This window comes from Thamnophis sirtalis, unplaced genomic scaffold, assembly GCF_051295495.1.
Source record: "Thamnophis sirtalis isolate CommonGarterSnake01/CBP01778 unplaced genomic scaffold, rThaSir2_p1.2 scaffold_4, whole genome shotgun sequence".
Lineage (NCBI taxonomy): Eukaryota > Metazoa > Chordata > Lepidosauria > Squamata > Natricidae > Thamnophis > Thamnophis sirtalis.
In genome coordinates, this window is record NW_028261384.1 from 108,478,018 (window position 1) to 108,491,736 (window position 13,719).

Below are 13,719 nucleotides of genomic sequence, written 5' to 3' on the forward strand. Positions count from 1 at the left end.
TGACTTTATAGCTATCTCTCAAATAGTTTTAACTCTCTTTTAGTTTTTTTCTTATTATAAAGATCAAAAGAATCTGCCTACCATCACTAAAAAGTGATCTATTCAACTCAAAGAAAAATCCCACCCCAAATACCTTAGCTTAGAAAGGCAGTCTGTGAGAGTCTCACTTATGTTCCAAAAATGATACTTTTGCATCTTTTACCCTTATAATTTGAAGAGTTGTAATAAAGAAAAAATGTTATTGAAGCAAACCTGGGCTACCCTACTACGCTTACTAGGAGAGATAGTTGGTCAAACATTAGGAAATAAACGAGAATATTTGTAGCCCAGATTTCAAATGTGGGTTGCTTGGTGCTCTCTAAACTTGCTTATTTTCTTGCAGACATTTTATTACCCAAGCATTGATGAAGTAGCTAGTCTGAGTAATGAAATATCTACAAAAAAGCAATCAAGCTCAGAATGTTGAAATACCAACATATTTGGAAATTTTATTCTCAAATACACTGCATATTGAAGAACAATGATCTTTTTAATCAATATCCAACAATTCTTTAATGAACCAGAAAATGTTATAATGAAAAATATTTAAAAAATGACAATACAATAATGAACTCTCAGATGCTAAAAACATTTAATGAAAACTTTTTTTCAGAATAATGACAGAGAATTACCAGCAAATCTTAGCTTTGGCCTTCGCTGTAAAGGAAATCAATGAAAATCCTAAGATGTTATTAAACATTACACTTGGATTCAATATTTATGATATATATTTAAGTTCCAAATGGAACTATCATGCTGCACTACAATTTCTCTCTTCGAAAAATAACCTTGTGCCCAACTACAAATGTGGCATCCAGGATACTCTCTTGGCAGTAACTGAAGATCTGACTTCTGAACGCTCCTATCGGAAACCCAATATTTTGGGCATATACAAGATTCCACAGGTGGGATATTTATCACAGATAGATAATGCATGAGGGCTTTTTAAAAAGATTTTTATTAACAAACATGTAAAATACACACACACAAAAATTAGACGTACACCACATTTATACAATACAATACGAATAGGAACTTCCTGTTCTTTATAATAGCAATCATCAATCGATACCGCTCACCTTATATTATTTCCCCTTCTATTGTATTTCATTTGGATTTCACTATTCTTAACCCTCTTATTTTACTCATAACTATTATTTTTTGAGTTTTGTTATATTCCTTCATTGATTTTTGTTTCTTTCCTCCATCCACCTATACCATTTATCCCATATCTGGTAGAATTCTGATTCTTCTTTTTCCTGGATTTCTTTAGTTAGTTTGTCCATTTCGGCACAATCCATAACCTTTCTTATTGTTTCATCTTCGCTTGGAATTAATTTGTTTTTTCATTTCTGGGCAAAGGCAATCCTTGCCGCCGTAATTATATGTAGTATTAAATACTGGATTTCTTTTTTGTATTTCGCAGACATAATTCCTAATAAAAAAAACTTCAGGTTTCCATTCTATTTTAACCCCTGTTATTGCCTCCAGCCAATTTTTGATCCTTTTCCAAAAAAAATTTAGCCTCCTCACAGGTCCACCATAAATGGTAATATGTTCCGTGTATTTATTTGCATTCCCAACATTTTGGGAAGGTATTTGTTAAGATTTTAGCTAACATTGTTGGTGCCAGGTGCCATCTGTAAAACATTATGTACTGGTTTTCCTTGTATGTAACTGATAGTGTCATTTTTTAATTTATTCCCCCAAAATTTTCCCATTTGTCTAACTCAATATTATAGCCAAAGTTCTGTGCCCATTTTATCATTTGTTCTTTCACAATTTCCTCTTCCATTTTATACTTCAGGAGGAATTTATATATTCTCCCTATCATTTTTCTATCTGAGCTTTGAATACTTTTATCCAATTCATGCGGTTCTGTTTCGATGTCATGCAATTTAGTATCTTTATTGTATTTAATTTTGATTTGGAGGTAAGTTAGCCAGTCAACTTTCATGTTCTGATCTGCCAATTCTTCAACTGTTTTTAAATTTCTATCAATTAAATCTCTGTATTTTAGGATTTTGTTCAAATCTGTAAAATTTGGGTGAGTCATCCTTTCTGTTTGTGATAGCCAATTTGGGATTTTGACATAGTGGAATTTTTTTTTTTGAGCCATTTTTGCAATAACGCTCTTCTGATTAAATGGTTTTGAAAGTATTTGTGCATTTTATTTTTATCATCCCATAGAAATGTATGCCAACCTGCTTGCAAATCATGGCCTTCTAAGGTCAAAATTCTTTTATTCTTTATCCAGTCCTTCACCAATGTTATTGTTACTGTTGATGCATATAAATCCCAATTTGGTAATGCTAAGACTCCCCTGCCAAATGAACCTAGAGGTTATTTTATTTAATTCTTGAAATTTTTTTTACATGGATTAATAGGTGCGGCTTGCAATAGGAATAGGATTCTTGGTAAGATATTAATTTTAATTGTCACTCTACATTCCATGAGTGATAACTGAATATTTTTCCAATTTACTAAATCTTTCTTTATTTGTATCACTAATTTACTATGATTATCGTCTTTAATTGTGGAACATTTTGCCGACACCCAGACCACCAAGTACTTCACTTTTTAGTATTTTCATTCTGGTTGCTACTTCCAGTTCCTCTTCTTGCTTTTTTGTCATGTTCTTGGTTATCATTTTTGTTTTGTTTTTATTGATCTTTAGTTCTGCCCTTCGCCATATTCTTCTAATTTTTGAATTAATTTCAAGCTGGATTCTAATGGGTCCTCTAGAACAAATACTAAATCATTGGCATAGGCTTGGGCCTTATATTCTTCATTTTTGAGTCTTACACCTTTCATTCCCTAGTCTTTCCAAATTTCATTTAGTAAAATTTCCAAAGTTAATATAAACAGCAAAGGAGAGAAGGGACATCCCTGTCTGACTCCTTGTTTTATTTCAATCTTTTCTGTTAGATCTCCATTCATCAGAACTTTGGCTGTCTGAGTGTTATAAAATCCTTCTATGATTTTTATAAATTTTTCTCCGAATTTCATCTCATCCAATAGTGCTATTATAAATTTCCAGATTATGTTGTCAAATTCTTTTTGTGCATCAAGGAAAACCAGTACTATTTGCTTTTCTGGATGCACCACGTAATACACTATTATGTCTAGGATGACTCTTGTATTATTTTTAATGTGTCTGTGGGGTAAAAATTTTGGTCCGGATGTATTCATTCATTTAAAATCTGTTTAATTCTTCCTGCCATAATTGCTGCAAATATTTTATAATCTGAGTTTAATAATGAAATTGGCCTGTAATTTTGAATTTCTTGTAGATTGGTTTCTTCTTTTGGGATTAGCGATATTATTGCTTCTGTCCATGATTCAGGTATCTTGGCTTTTCCTAAAACTTCATTAAACATTTCCACTCCTAGCTCTTCCAATATTATTTTGTTATATTTGTATAGCTCTACCGATATTCCATCTGGTCCTGAGGTTCTATTATTTTTCTGATTTTTCAGGGCTAATTCCACTTCAGCTTACGTTATTAGCCTGTTTATTGCCTCCCTTGTTCTTTTGAGATTGGTGTTACCTTTTCTGTGTTTAAATAATGTTTTATTTTATTTTCCTCCATACTATCTTGCACGTATAGTTTTGCAAAGTATTTATGAATAATATACTTCTTTTCTTCCACTTTGTATTGAATTCTTCCCTCATCATCTTTTAATTGATATATCATCCTTTTTTCTCTTCTTCATTCTTCAATCTGTATGCCAGCCATCGTCCAGGTTTGTTGGCTTGTTCAAAGTAATTCTGTCTGACTGCTTTAATTTTCTGTGTTAATTCCTTTTGTGTTATTAAGTTGATCTTATGTTTTATCATCTCTATTTTTTCTTTTTTAATTTTATTCTTTGAATCTTTCTGTAGTTCTTCTTCAGCTTTCCTAAGTTCTTTTGGCATGCCTCCTTGTTTGCTCTTTTTTTTTTTTTAGTTTTTCTCACCATGTAGGCAATCATAAGGCGTCTTGTGTATGCTTTCATAGTATCCCAGATATTTTGAATTGAGGTGTCTTCTTTTTTATTTATTGTAAAGAATAGTTTTAATTCTTTCTCCAGAATCTGAGTGTATTCTATTTCATTTACAATATTTGAATTCATCATCCATCTTTTTCTTCTTCTTTGACCTTTCCATCTTAATTTTATTGGATTATGCATGAGGGCTTTTTTATGCCTATAGATATTCATCATGACTGCTATTGAAAGAAAAAGAAGGAAGAGGAGGATGGAATGGAAGAGAAGGATAGGGAAATGGTTGTATTCATTGGACAATCAAAGTGATCCCCGAGAGTTTAAAGTCTACTACAGTTCTATCTGTACATTTTGTATGGCTCTATCAAAGCCATAGTCTCAGCATTTCAGAATGTTAAAAAAGGCAGTGCTTAGTTTTTATTTAATTTTATTACCAGTTGCAGGACACCTATGTCACATTGAAACAACAGAAGAGATGCAGATGAAATAACATGTGGACTCAAATATATTTTAATGATCTTAAACTGCATTCCTAAATCAGTAATCTTTAAAATGGAAAATTGCAGTGATTTTTAATCCCAGAAATAGTTGTTTTACTTTGCTTTGTTTCACTTTGCATTCCTTTATCTAAGATACTTATACACTAACAGAAAGATATTTTGCTCAAAATTGTATTTCACTGTCTGCTATTTTACTTAAAAATAGAAATGAATTTCATTTTTCCCACTTAAAAACCAATTTGTTAAAATTTGGAAATTAAACAACAGGAAAAAGTTTTTTAGTGGAAAGATAAAGATATCCTAGGGCAATAGGTTTCATTTAGGAGTTCATTTATTATTGAAATTCCATGATTGTAATAAATACAAAAAAATCAATGAAAAATTATATAAATGAATAAATCCCACTTTCTATGCCTTATTGAAATAGTGGACCTTCATGACCTTTTGAAAAACAATATTTCTTATCTGAATGTCTTTTCAGTTCATCTATGGCTCTGCAATGGTGGTGACAGAAAAGGATAATCTTCCTCACTACTATCAGATGACTCCAAATCTACTTCATCAATATAGAGGGATTATGAAATTACTGCAGCATTTCAACTGGAATTGGATCACATTCTTTATTGCCAATGGGATGCATTTAGAGACTGTTATGAATGCCATCATTCCAGAATTTGCAAAAAATGGTATCTGTACTGCAAAGGTACATACATTCGTTTTGTGTCATGGTGAAAACCGCATGAAATGTATAAAAAAATGTTACTATGAAGTCATGAACAGCAAAGCCAAGGTGCTGATTTTCAGTGGAGACCTGAGTTCCATGATGCTATTGAGATGGTTGCTATCTTTAAAATTTGGGCAAATTATAGAAAAAACTAAAGGGCATGTTTGGCTTCTAACCGTTGGGATGGAGCTGAAAAACGTCATTACAACCATTGAGTGGCCAATACATGAATTCCATGGTTCCTTTTCCTTTTCAGTCCATTCTGATGAAATCCAGGGATTCCAGCAATTTCTCCAGAACAGAAACCCTTTGAATTCAGTAGGGGATGGTTTTATCAGAAATTTCTGGGCTCGGACATTTCACTGTCCATTCCAGGGCTCTGGGTTCCATCCTAAGAATAGGGATACCTGCACAGGGATGGAAAGACTGGAGAACCTTCCTCAGCATGTCTTTCCCATGAGAATCACAGGCCAAAGCTATAGCAACTACAATGCTGTTTATGCTGCGGCTCATGCCTTACATGCCATCTATGCATCAATATCCAGACAAAAGGCAATGGATGAAAGGGAAAAAAGGAAGCATCTAAATCAGCAGCTCTGGCAGGTAATGACCCAAAAAATATATTTAAAAAAGAATGATATGTGGTACTTTTGATTTGGCAGAATTGCAGTATCTTTTCGTCCTAACCAGTAGAGTCAATGAGAACCTATTGTTCATTTTACAGGTAATCAATATTGTATTCTTGTTGGTTAATGTTTCATTACCATCATGAATTCATTTCCACAAAAAAGTTGAAATTGCAGTTAAAAAAGAATGAAGAACACCAAGCTATGCAACACAATAGTCATCATATAAGATATAAAGACTACTGTAGTTTAAAAGTTGTATGATGATCATGAATTTAAAAACCATAGTATTTCACTCATATTTGGTGTTTTATGAAAATTCTGATGTTTTGGTTTCAAACCAAAAGATAACAAATTTCAAGATAAAACTATTTAAAATGTGACCATAATAATAATGATGAAAGAAAGTTTTACAAATAAAGGAATCCTATTTGATGCTGAAATGACAGTTTTGATGTCAGGTGACCTTCCTTTACATTGTCTCTAAATCCAGAACTGGATCCAGCAAAACCTCATTAACTTTTGCCTTTTTATTTCCCATTTCAGCTTTCTAATCTGCTAAAAACATTATCATTTAATAACAGTGCTGGAGATAAAATTTCCTTTGATCAGGAGGGCTCTCTACTTGCAGGAATTGACATCATTAATTGGATTACATTCCCAAATGAATCTTTTATTGGACTGAAAGTTGGAAGGGTGGATCCATGGGCACCTCCACACCAACAATTTATCATTAAGGAAGAGGAGATCGCATGGCATCATGGATTTAACCAGGTAAATAATATCTTATTATCATGAGTGGAAGGACTTCAGCAACTTGATTTTTTCCCCACTGACCTTCATGCCATTAATACCAGTGAACTTAGTCTGCAATACATTTCCTTCCTCGGAGGATTCCAATACGAATTCTTCCAGAGAATGTCATGTATTCCTGATCAGAGTTCTCTGGATTTCCTTCAATGTGCAGCCTGTTGAGGGAACCCAAGAAGAGACTTCAGAAAATGTAATCAATTTTTTTTAAGTCAGTATTGGCCATAAACAATGTGTTATGTTATACAACACTAAGAGATCTCTCTTGATTATTTAGATCTCCATGATCAGAATTTTCATTTTGTGAAAACACAATTTTGAAATGCTGATAATAATGTAGGGATTTTGGGATTGACACTTTTTCTGAAACTGTAGTAATCACAACTAAGCAATTATTAAACTATTAAGGAATATTTTGTTATTTTATCTGAAATAAAGTTTCAGTAAGAGTCCTAGTACATAAAATTTTGAAAATGTCTGTGCATGCCATTCTGTACTCAAACATTAATATTTCTGAGACAAAATCTTTGAGGCTGATCTGCTTCATCTTGTCTTGCCAACAGACACAACCTATCTCTGTGTGTAATGCCAATTGTCAGCCTGGTTATCAGAAAGAAACAAAAGAGGGAGAACCATTTTGTTGTTACAATTGTGTGCCTTGTCCGAAAGGGTGGATATCTAACAAAACAGGTGAGATTGTAGCTAAAACAAAGGATCTAACAACACAACTACAACAAATTGCTTTTACTAGTTTTTACTAGCCTTTTAACCCTTGCTTAACTCTGCTCAAGTGATCATAAAGATAGTCTAAAGGAGGCATGTGGTTCTCTCACCTCCCCCTGCAGTTAAGCACTAAGCAGAGTCATCCACTGTGACTCTGGCAGCAACTACCTCTGCCTTTTTCCTTTTAATTTTTTTTTCTTTTCATCATGACGGTGGTGAGGCCCTGCCTCCCCTGCCTCCCCTGACTGCACGTCCCTGAATAACCACAACTTATTTGTCTATACAGTATCCAAAATGTGTGTTGAGAAAATGAGATATAAAACATGTCAGACCTGCTCCTCTCACGTCCATTAGGAAAAAAAGTCTCTTGACTCTGTTCTTTTACTAAGGCTTGCTGGTTGCAGAAAAGTCAGGCTAGAACTATATTTTCCTTATGAAAGATTATATGCTTTCCCCTCTTAGCAGCCTCCCACCAAGACCAGGTCTTTTTAGCCAATGAAGAGCCACATGGCCAATGAAGACTTTTCACCTTGTTTCCCAGTTTTGCATCTACTGGAATGTATTATTCATTCCTTCATTCTGCTTGGCCAATGGATATCGTTCACAGTATTATTCATAAATATCATGATATGCTTTATTGTCCTTGTACTTTAGAATCGTTTCATTTTTTTAAAGAAAAACATTCTTTACAGCTACATATCCATGCATATCTGAAATAACGTAAACACACAAAAAATTACTATATGATGCATAAAAGAATGCCTAAATTTGTCATTTTGCTGCATGCTACAATTTATAGGCTTTTATATTACGTCAGATCAATCAAATTGTCACATAAAAAGGGATGTTCTTTGTTCATTTTAAGGTGTCATTCATCCAGTAACAGGTCATCTGTTACATCCTTTCCAATTTGCCTATATTTTTAAAAATGTCATTAAAGATTCCACTGCTGGTACTATACAGCTATCACAAATAATTAAAAACTGATACATTATTACTTTTTCCCCTTTTAATTTTGTGAACTTTTGCAGATATGGACAATTGTTTCAAATGCCCACAAGATCAATATGCAAACAAGCAACAGAATGGATGCATTCCTAAAGTCATTAGCTATTTGTCCTATGAAGAACCTCTGGTTATGATCATTGTTACTTGTACAGTCTTGTTATCTGCTACTACTGTTCAGATTTTGAAGATATTTTGGAAGCATCACAATACTTACATAGTGAAAGCAAACAATCGTGACCTGTCTTACCTTCTTCTCATCTCACTTCTGCTCTGTTTTCTTTGCTCAATGCTCTTTCTTGGCAAACCACTAACAACAACCTGTTTCCTCTCCCAAACTACTTTTGGGGTCATTTTCACCATGGCAGTTTCTTGTGTGTTGTCCAAAACCATTATTGTAGTTTTGGCATTCATGGCCACAAAGCCAGGATCCAAGATGAAGAAGTGGACAGGGAAACGACTGGCCAGCTTCATTGTTATTTCTTGCACTTTTCCTCAAGTAGGCATCTGTGTTGTGTGGCTCACAACATCTCCCCCCTTCCCAGATCACGATATGCTTTCAATGAGTGAAGAAGTTGTCCTTCAATGTAATGAGTCATCACCCATCATGTTCTATCTTGTTTTGAGCTACCTGGGATTACTGGCCATTGCCAGCTTCACTGTAGCTTTCTTTGCCCGGAAGTTACCAGACAGTTTTAATGAAGCCAAATTCATCACTTTCAGCATGTTGGTGTTTTGCAGTGTGTGGCTGACTTTTGTTCCAACTTACCTGAGCACCAAAGGAAAATATATGGTCATTGTGGAGATCTTTTCTATTTTAACCTCCAGTGCTGGATTGTTGGGGTGCATCTTTGCTCCCAAATGCTACATTATTCTATTGCAACCTGAACTTAACAAAAAAGAGCATTTAATCAGCAAAACAAACTGAAGATGTCAGTTTTACATTAATATTACTAGAAGAGGGTTTGAGTGACATTTAAGTGATATAGATTTGTATATTCATGAACTAAGTTCTCTTTCTCTCTCTCTCTTTGTCTCTCTTTTCTCTCTCTCTCTCTCTCTTTCCTCCCTCCCTCCCCTTCTCCTTCCCTCCTTTCCTGTTATATATCTTTTATATTTTAAACTCAGTGCTGATTTTCTGTAATACACATATAGTGGCCATCATCCAAATTCCTTCGAAAACGTAACATAGTTTCATTACATTTTATGGAGCACACAGTATACAGCATGTTCAATAAAGGGGAGCATTCCTGGGAAAAAGCAGAGCCAGGGTTCAAAGACATGGTCTTCAGAATGAATCTGTAAAGTGTGTTTTGCAATAGTCCAAATATGGGGTGTCCAAGGCATCTCAGAGTAATTAAAAATCTCTCCTTAACTTTTCCCTTTGATGAAAGAACACAATATGACCTGATACCATGTTTCCCCCCCAAAAAAACCTGGTCTTATATTAATTTTTGCTCCGAAAGATGCATTAGGGCTTATTTTCTGGTTAGGTTTCACTTTGTGACAAATATGGTACTGAAATGCATCAATCTTGGCAGACGATCTTAACTGGGTCTTATTTTTGAGAGTAGGGCTTATATTACTAGCATCATGAAAAACCATAGGAAGCTGTCTGGAAATAATTATGGTCATGTCATTCCCATGTGTCACTTGCTTCACTATGCCAATTCTCATTGCCCTCCCAAATTTAATTCCAGATGCTGTTTTTGTGTTTATCTATGTAATTTATATGATTGCTTTAATAGCTTCAGCTTGAATACAAGAATGGGTGGTTAAAATTCTATAAATACTTGTAATTCCTGGTAATATAATCTTCCAGGAATTGACCTCTAAAACTTTATACTGAAGATCCAGTATTTGCAATATTGTAATTTATACCCTTGTATGTTTACTAACTTTTTGTTTATGGTTTATTTTATTTTTTTTACCTTTGAGGAGAAAAACTGAGAAAAACTGAATGACCAAGATCAGTCAGTGGTTTTGTGCTTAAAGGAGGACTAGAACTCACCATCTCCCAGTTTTTAAATTTGTGCCTTTGAAATTACATCAGAGTGGCTCTACAAATATAATAATTGTGTTAGTTTAATGCATAAGAGCAGACTGCAATTCATAGTTTAACCTGATACCTTAACTACTAAGCCTAACTAGCTCTCCAGCTGTCTTTATCAAGGCTAAACCTTCCCATTTCTTTTATTTGTCTTCAAAGAGGCAACGTATGCTCTCTTTCAGTTATTTTTATTTATAGCCTAACATTTCCCAAAAATAATGCATAAAGGGCATCACAGTGGCACAGTGGTTAGAGTCCAGTACTTAAGGCTTCTTCTGCTGCCTGCCAGCTGCCTGGAATTTGGCAATTCAAATCTTACCAGGCTCAAGGTCATCTCAGTCTTCCATCCTTCCGAACTGGGTAAAACAAGGACCCAAATTGTTGGGGCAATATGCTGACAATGTAAACTGCTTAGAGAGTGCTGTAAAGCACTGTAGAGTGGTATATAAGTCTATCTAGATATTGCTATTACCTGGCCCTGGAGATTTAAATGGATTAAGAATATAAAACCATCCCCATATCATTGTTCTATTAATTTCAAAAAACAGGATTGACTCTTCAAGACACAAGCATTCTCTTTAGAAGTGGTATTCAGTTAGTTCGTACCTGTTTGTGTTAACCGTTAGGGAACATTTGGCCTTGTCTGCCAAACTGGTAGTGATCTCTGTCTGGCCTGCCCCTCTCCCAGTTGCTACTTGCTCACCTTGCGCACCACACCACTACTTATCAAGCTGCACTTCTTCATATTTCTGCTCACCGCTGATCACAAAGGTAAGTCCGAAGGTAATGGGACAGGCGTAGACATTGGAGGGCAAGCTGGAAAAGGGGTGATACTCACAACAGATAAACTGATGGACACAGGGAGGGTGGGAAGCATATGGGAGTTCGCAGCAATGGAGACCTTCTCATATGTTTTCCCAAGCCAGCCTGGCCTGCGAGGGAAGCACACAGGAGATCCTAGCTGCAGTTTACTCATGAGCACCATTGGCCAGGGAGAAAGGCCAAAGGTGCTCATGAGTAAACTGCAGATTAGAGACAGCTGGCAGATTGCTGGCTTGCTTGCTCAACTGTTCACTGCCCAGAGCTTTTAGGCAGCAAACAAAATTGCCACCTCCTGCCTTGGTGCATCGAGGAGGCCAAGCAGCAGCGAGCATAGACCTCTTGAACTTCAGGAAGCAGCTGTCAGCGATGCTCTCAGGCAAAGATGTTATGAGCTTGTTTCCCCTTAGGAGTCACAAATCTCTTTGACACCCAGCAATTCTCCTCCCACCACACTTCTCCTCCTCATGAGAAGTGCTCGCAAGTGACAAGAAATATGTTATTTTGGGGGAGACTGCGGCATTGCCCTCATCTGATCTTCAATATATGGCTCATCAGCCACTGGACATTTGATTTCCACCACCCAGCACCAGTTCTAAGGTGCCATCCCATCCCCCAGGATGGACAGAGAAAGGGAGGGAGGGAGAGAGAGAAAGGAATGGAGGGAAAGAGAGAGAGAGAGAGAAGAGACACACAGAGAGAGTGGGGGAGGGAAAGAGAGAGAGAGAGTGCAGAAGGGAAAGAAAAAGAGAAGAGACACAGAGACAGAGTGTAAAGAGAGAGATAACAGAGAGAGATAGAGAAAGAGAGAGATAGAGAAAGAGAGAGAAGAGGGAGAGAGAGATATCCTGTTTAAAAGAAAATAGAAAAATGGCTCTGAGTGTTTAAGGTTGTACGTCACTTGGTTAGTCAAACACCATGGTCACTAAGTGAATCTTGTGGTCATTAAGTGAACAATGTGGTTGTTAAACAAGTCCATTTTCCCCAATGGGCATTTTTAACTGGAAACTAGAAGGACTAAAAAACCTCAGTCACATGACTGTGTGGGATGTTGCTACTGGTCAAAAATGTGTCTTTGAGTGTGTGTATTTGTGTGTGTGTGTGTGTGTGTGTGTGTGTGTGTGTGTGTTGTGTATGGCTGTCAATATAGCAGTAGACCTATATACCGCTTCATAGGGCTTTCAGCCCTCTCTAAGCGGTTTACAGAGAGTCAGCATATTGCCCCCAACAATCCGGGTCCTCATTTTACCCACCTCGGAAGGATGGAAGGCTGAGTCAACCCTGAGCCGGTGAGATTTGAACCGCTGAACTGCTGATCTAGCAGTAGCCTGCAGTGCTGCATTTAACCACTGCGCCACCTCGCCTCAAAAAAAAATCAAGTAGCTCTGGGGAGGTCAGTTGTAAATTGGAACACTTTCTAAGCAACTGGCTATTAAGTGAGGACCATTTCATTCATTTTTCATTCATTTCCCTTTATTTGTATGCCGCCCTTTTCCCTGGGGGGTCTCAGACCACTTGTATTTGGTTTGCCTTAAGGGTTCAGAGCTCTGTATGGAATCTGATTTCCTTTGACCCTTTGGGAGATTGCCAAAGGTCCAGATGGTAGAATCCTCATGGGAGGGGGGTAGGATTGTGATCACCTAGCCATACCCACCCAATCGCATGGCCACCTAGTTATATCCACCAGTCACACGGGAGGTCATAAAATATATGTTTAGTTTTCCTATAGGAGGCAGTGAGGAAGTAGGCAGCAGGGAGGGAGGCAAGGAAGTAGGAAGGAAGGTCAGGGAGGCTCCAGAGCTGACAGCAAAACAGAGAGGGAGGTTAATGATTTAAAAAGATGCTGGGGACATTGGACCCTGGAATTCTAAGCACACAAAAGTTCTCCCTCATAGTACACTGAAATCCCTATACTACATTGACACAAATGTGGTGCTTTTTCTCTCCACTAATTATATATCAGAATAAATAAAGTAGAAAAGGGAAATTGGGATGTTATGAACAGATAAAATAAATGTAATGTTTCGGTGCTGTTATTACGGATACCTGCTATTTAGTCATTCCACGGGGAATATAGGCTTTAATTCCAAAATGACAAGAATAATTCTATATGCAAAATCATTTCTGGATAAATATTAAAACTGCTGTAGGAGATTCTCACAATAACTCAGGGAATGGGAGAACACAGGTATCTAGCTTTGCAGGACATATTTGAATTCACAATATTGACATTAATATTTCTGTTGCTTCTGTTTCCTCACACAGTAAGCCAAACTCAGGTTGCTAAATGTAGGGTATGGCATTCCCCACCAAGAGTTCACAGATATTCACAGTCAGGAGATTTCATCTATGGAGGTATCATTTCTTTTATTACCGTCACTGGCAAGAAACTGGATTTCAACCAACTTCCACTCGAACCTGCCATATCTAACACGTT

At 36.3% G+C, this 13,719-nt stretch overlaps 1 protein-coding gene across 1 annotated transcript; it reads left to right on the forward strand.

The window, feature by feature from the left end:
• Nucleotides 1-656: 656 nt before the first annotated feature.
• Nucleotides 657-9,341, forward strand: LOC148046073 (vomeronasal type-2 receptor 26-like). The gene is made up of 5 exons (XM_087714482.1): nucleotides 657-944; nucleotides 5,007-5,852; nucleotides 6,422-6,649; nucleotides 7,249-7,375; nucleotides 8,440-9,341. Exons 1-5 carry the CDS (start codon nucleotides 657-659, stop codon nucleotides 9,339-9,341), a joined length of 2,391 nt encoding a protein of 796 aa, XP_087570608.1.
• The last annotated feature ends 4,378 nt before the right edge of the window (nucleotides 9,342-13,719 follow it).

What these genes read in the sequence shown, in the direction of transcription:
- LOC148046073 (XM_087714482.1), top strand. Translation starts at nt 657, where the DNA reads ATGACAGAGAATTACCAGCAAATCTTAGCTTTGGCCTTCGCTGTAAAG. An exon ending in GCATATACAAGATTCCACAG is followed by an intron (nt 945 to 5,006) that starts GTGGGATATTTA and finishes ATGTCTTTTCAG; the next exon opens with TTCATCTATGGCTCTGCAAT. An exon ending in GGCATCATGGATTTAACCAG is followed by an intron (nt 6,650 to 7,248) that starts GTAAATAATATC and finishes TCTTGCCAACAG; the next exon opens with ACACAACCTATCTCTGTGTG.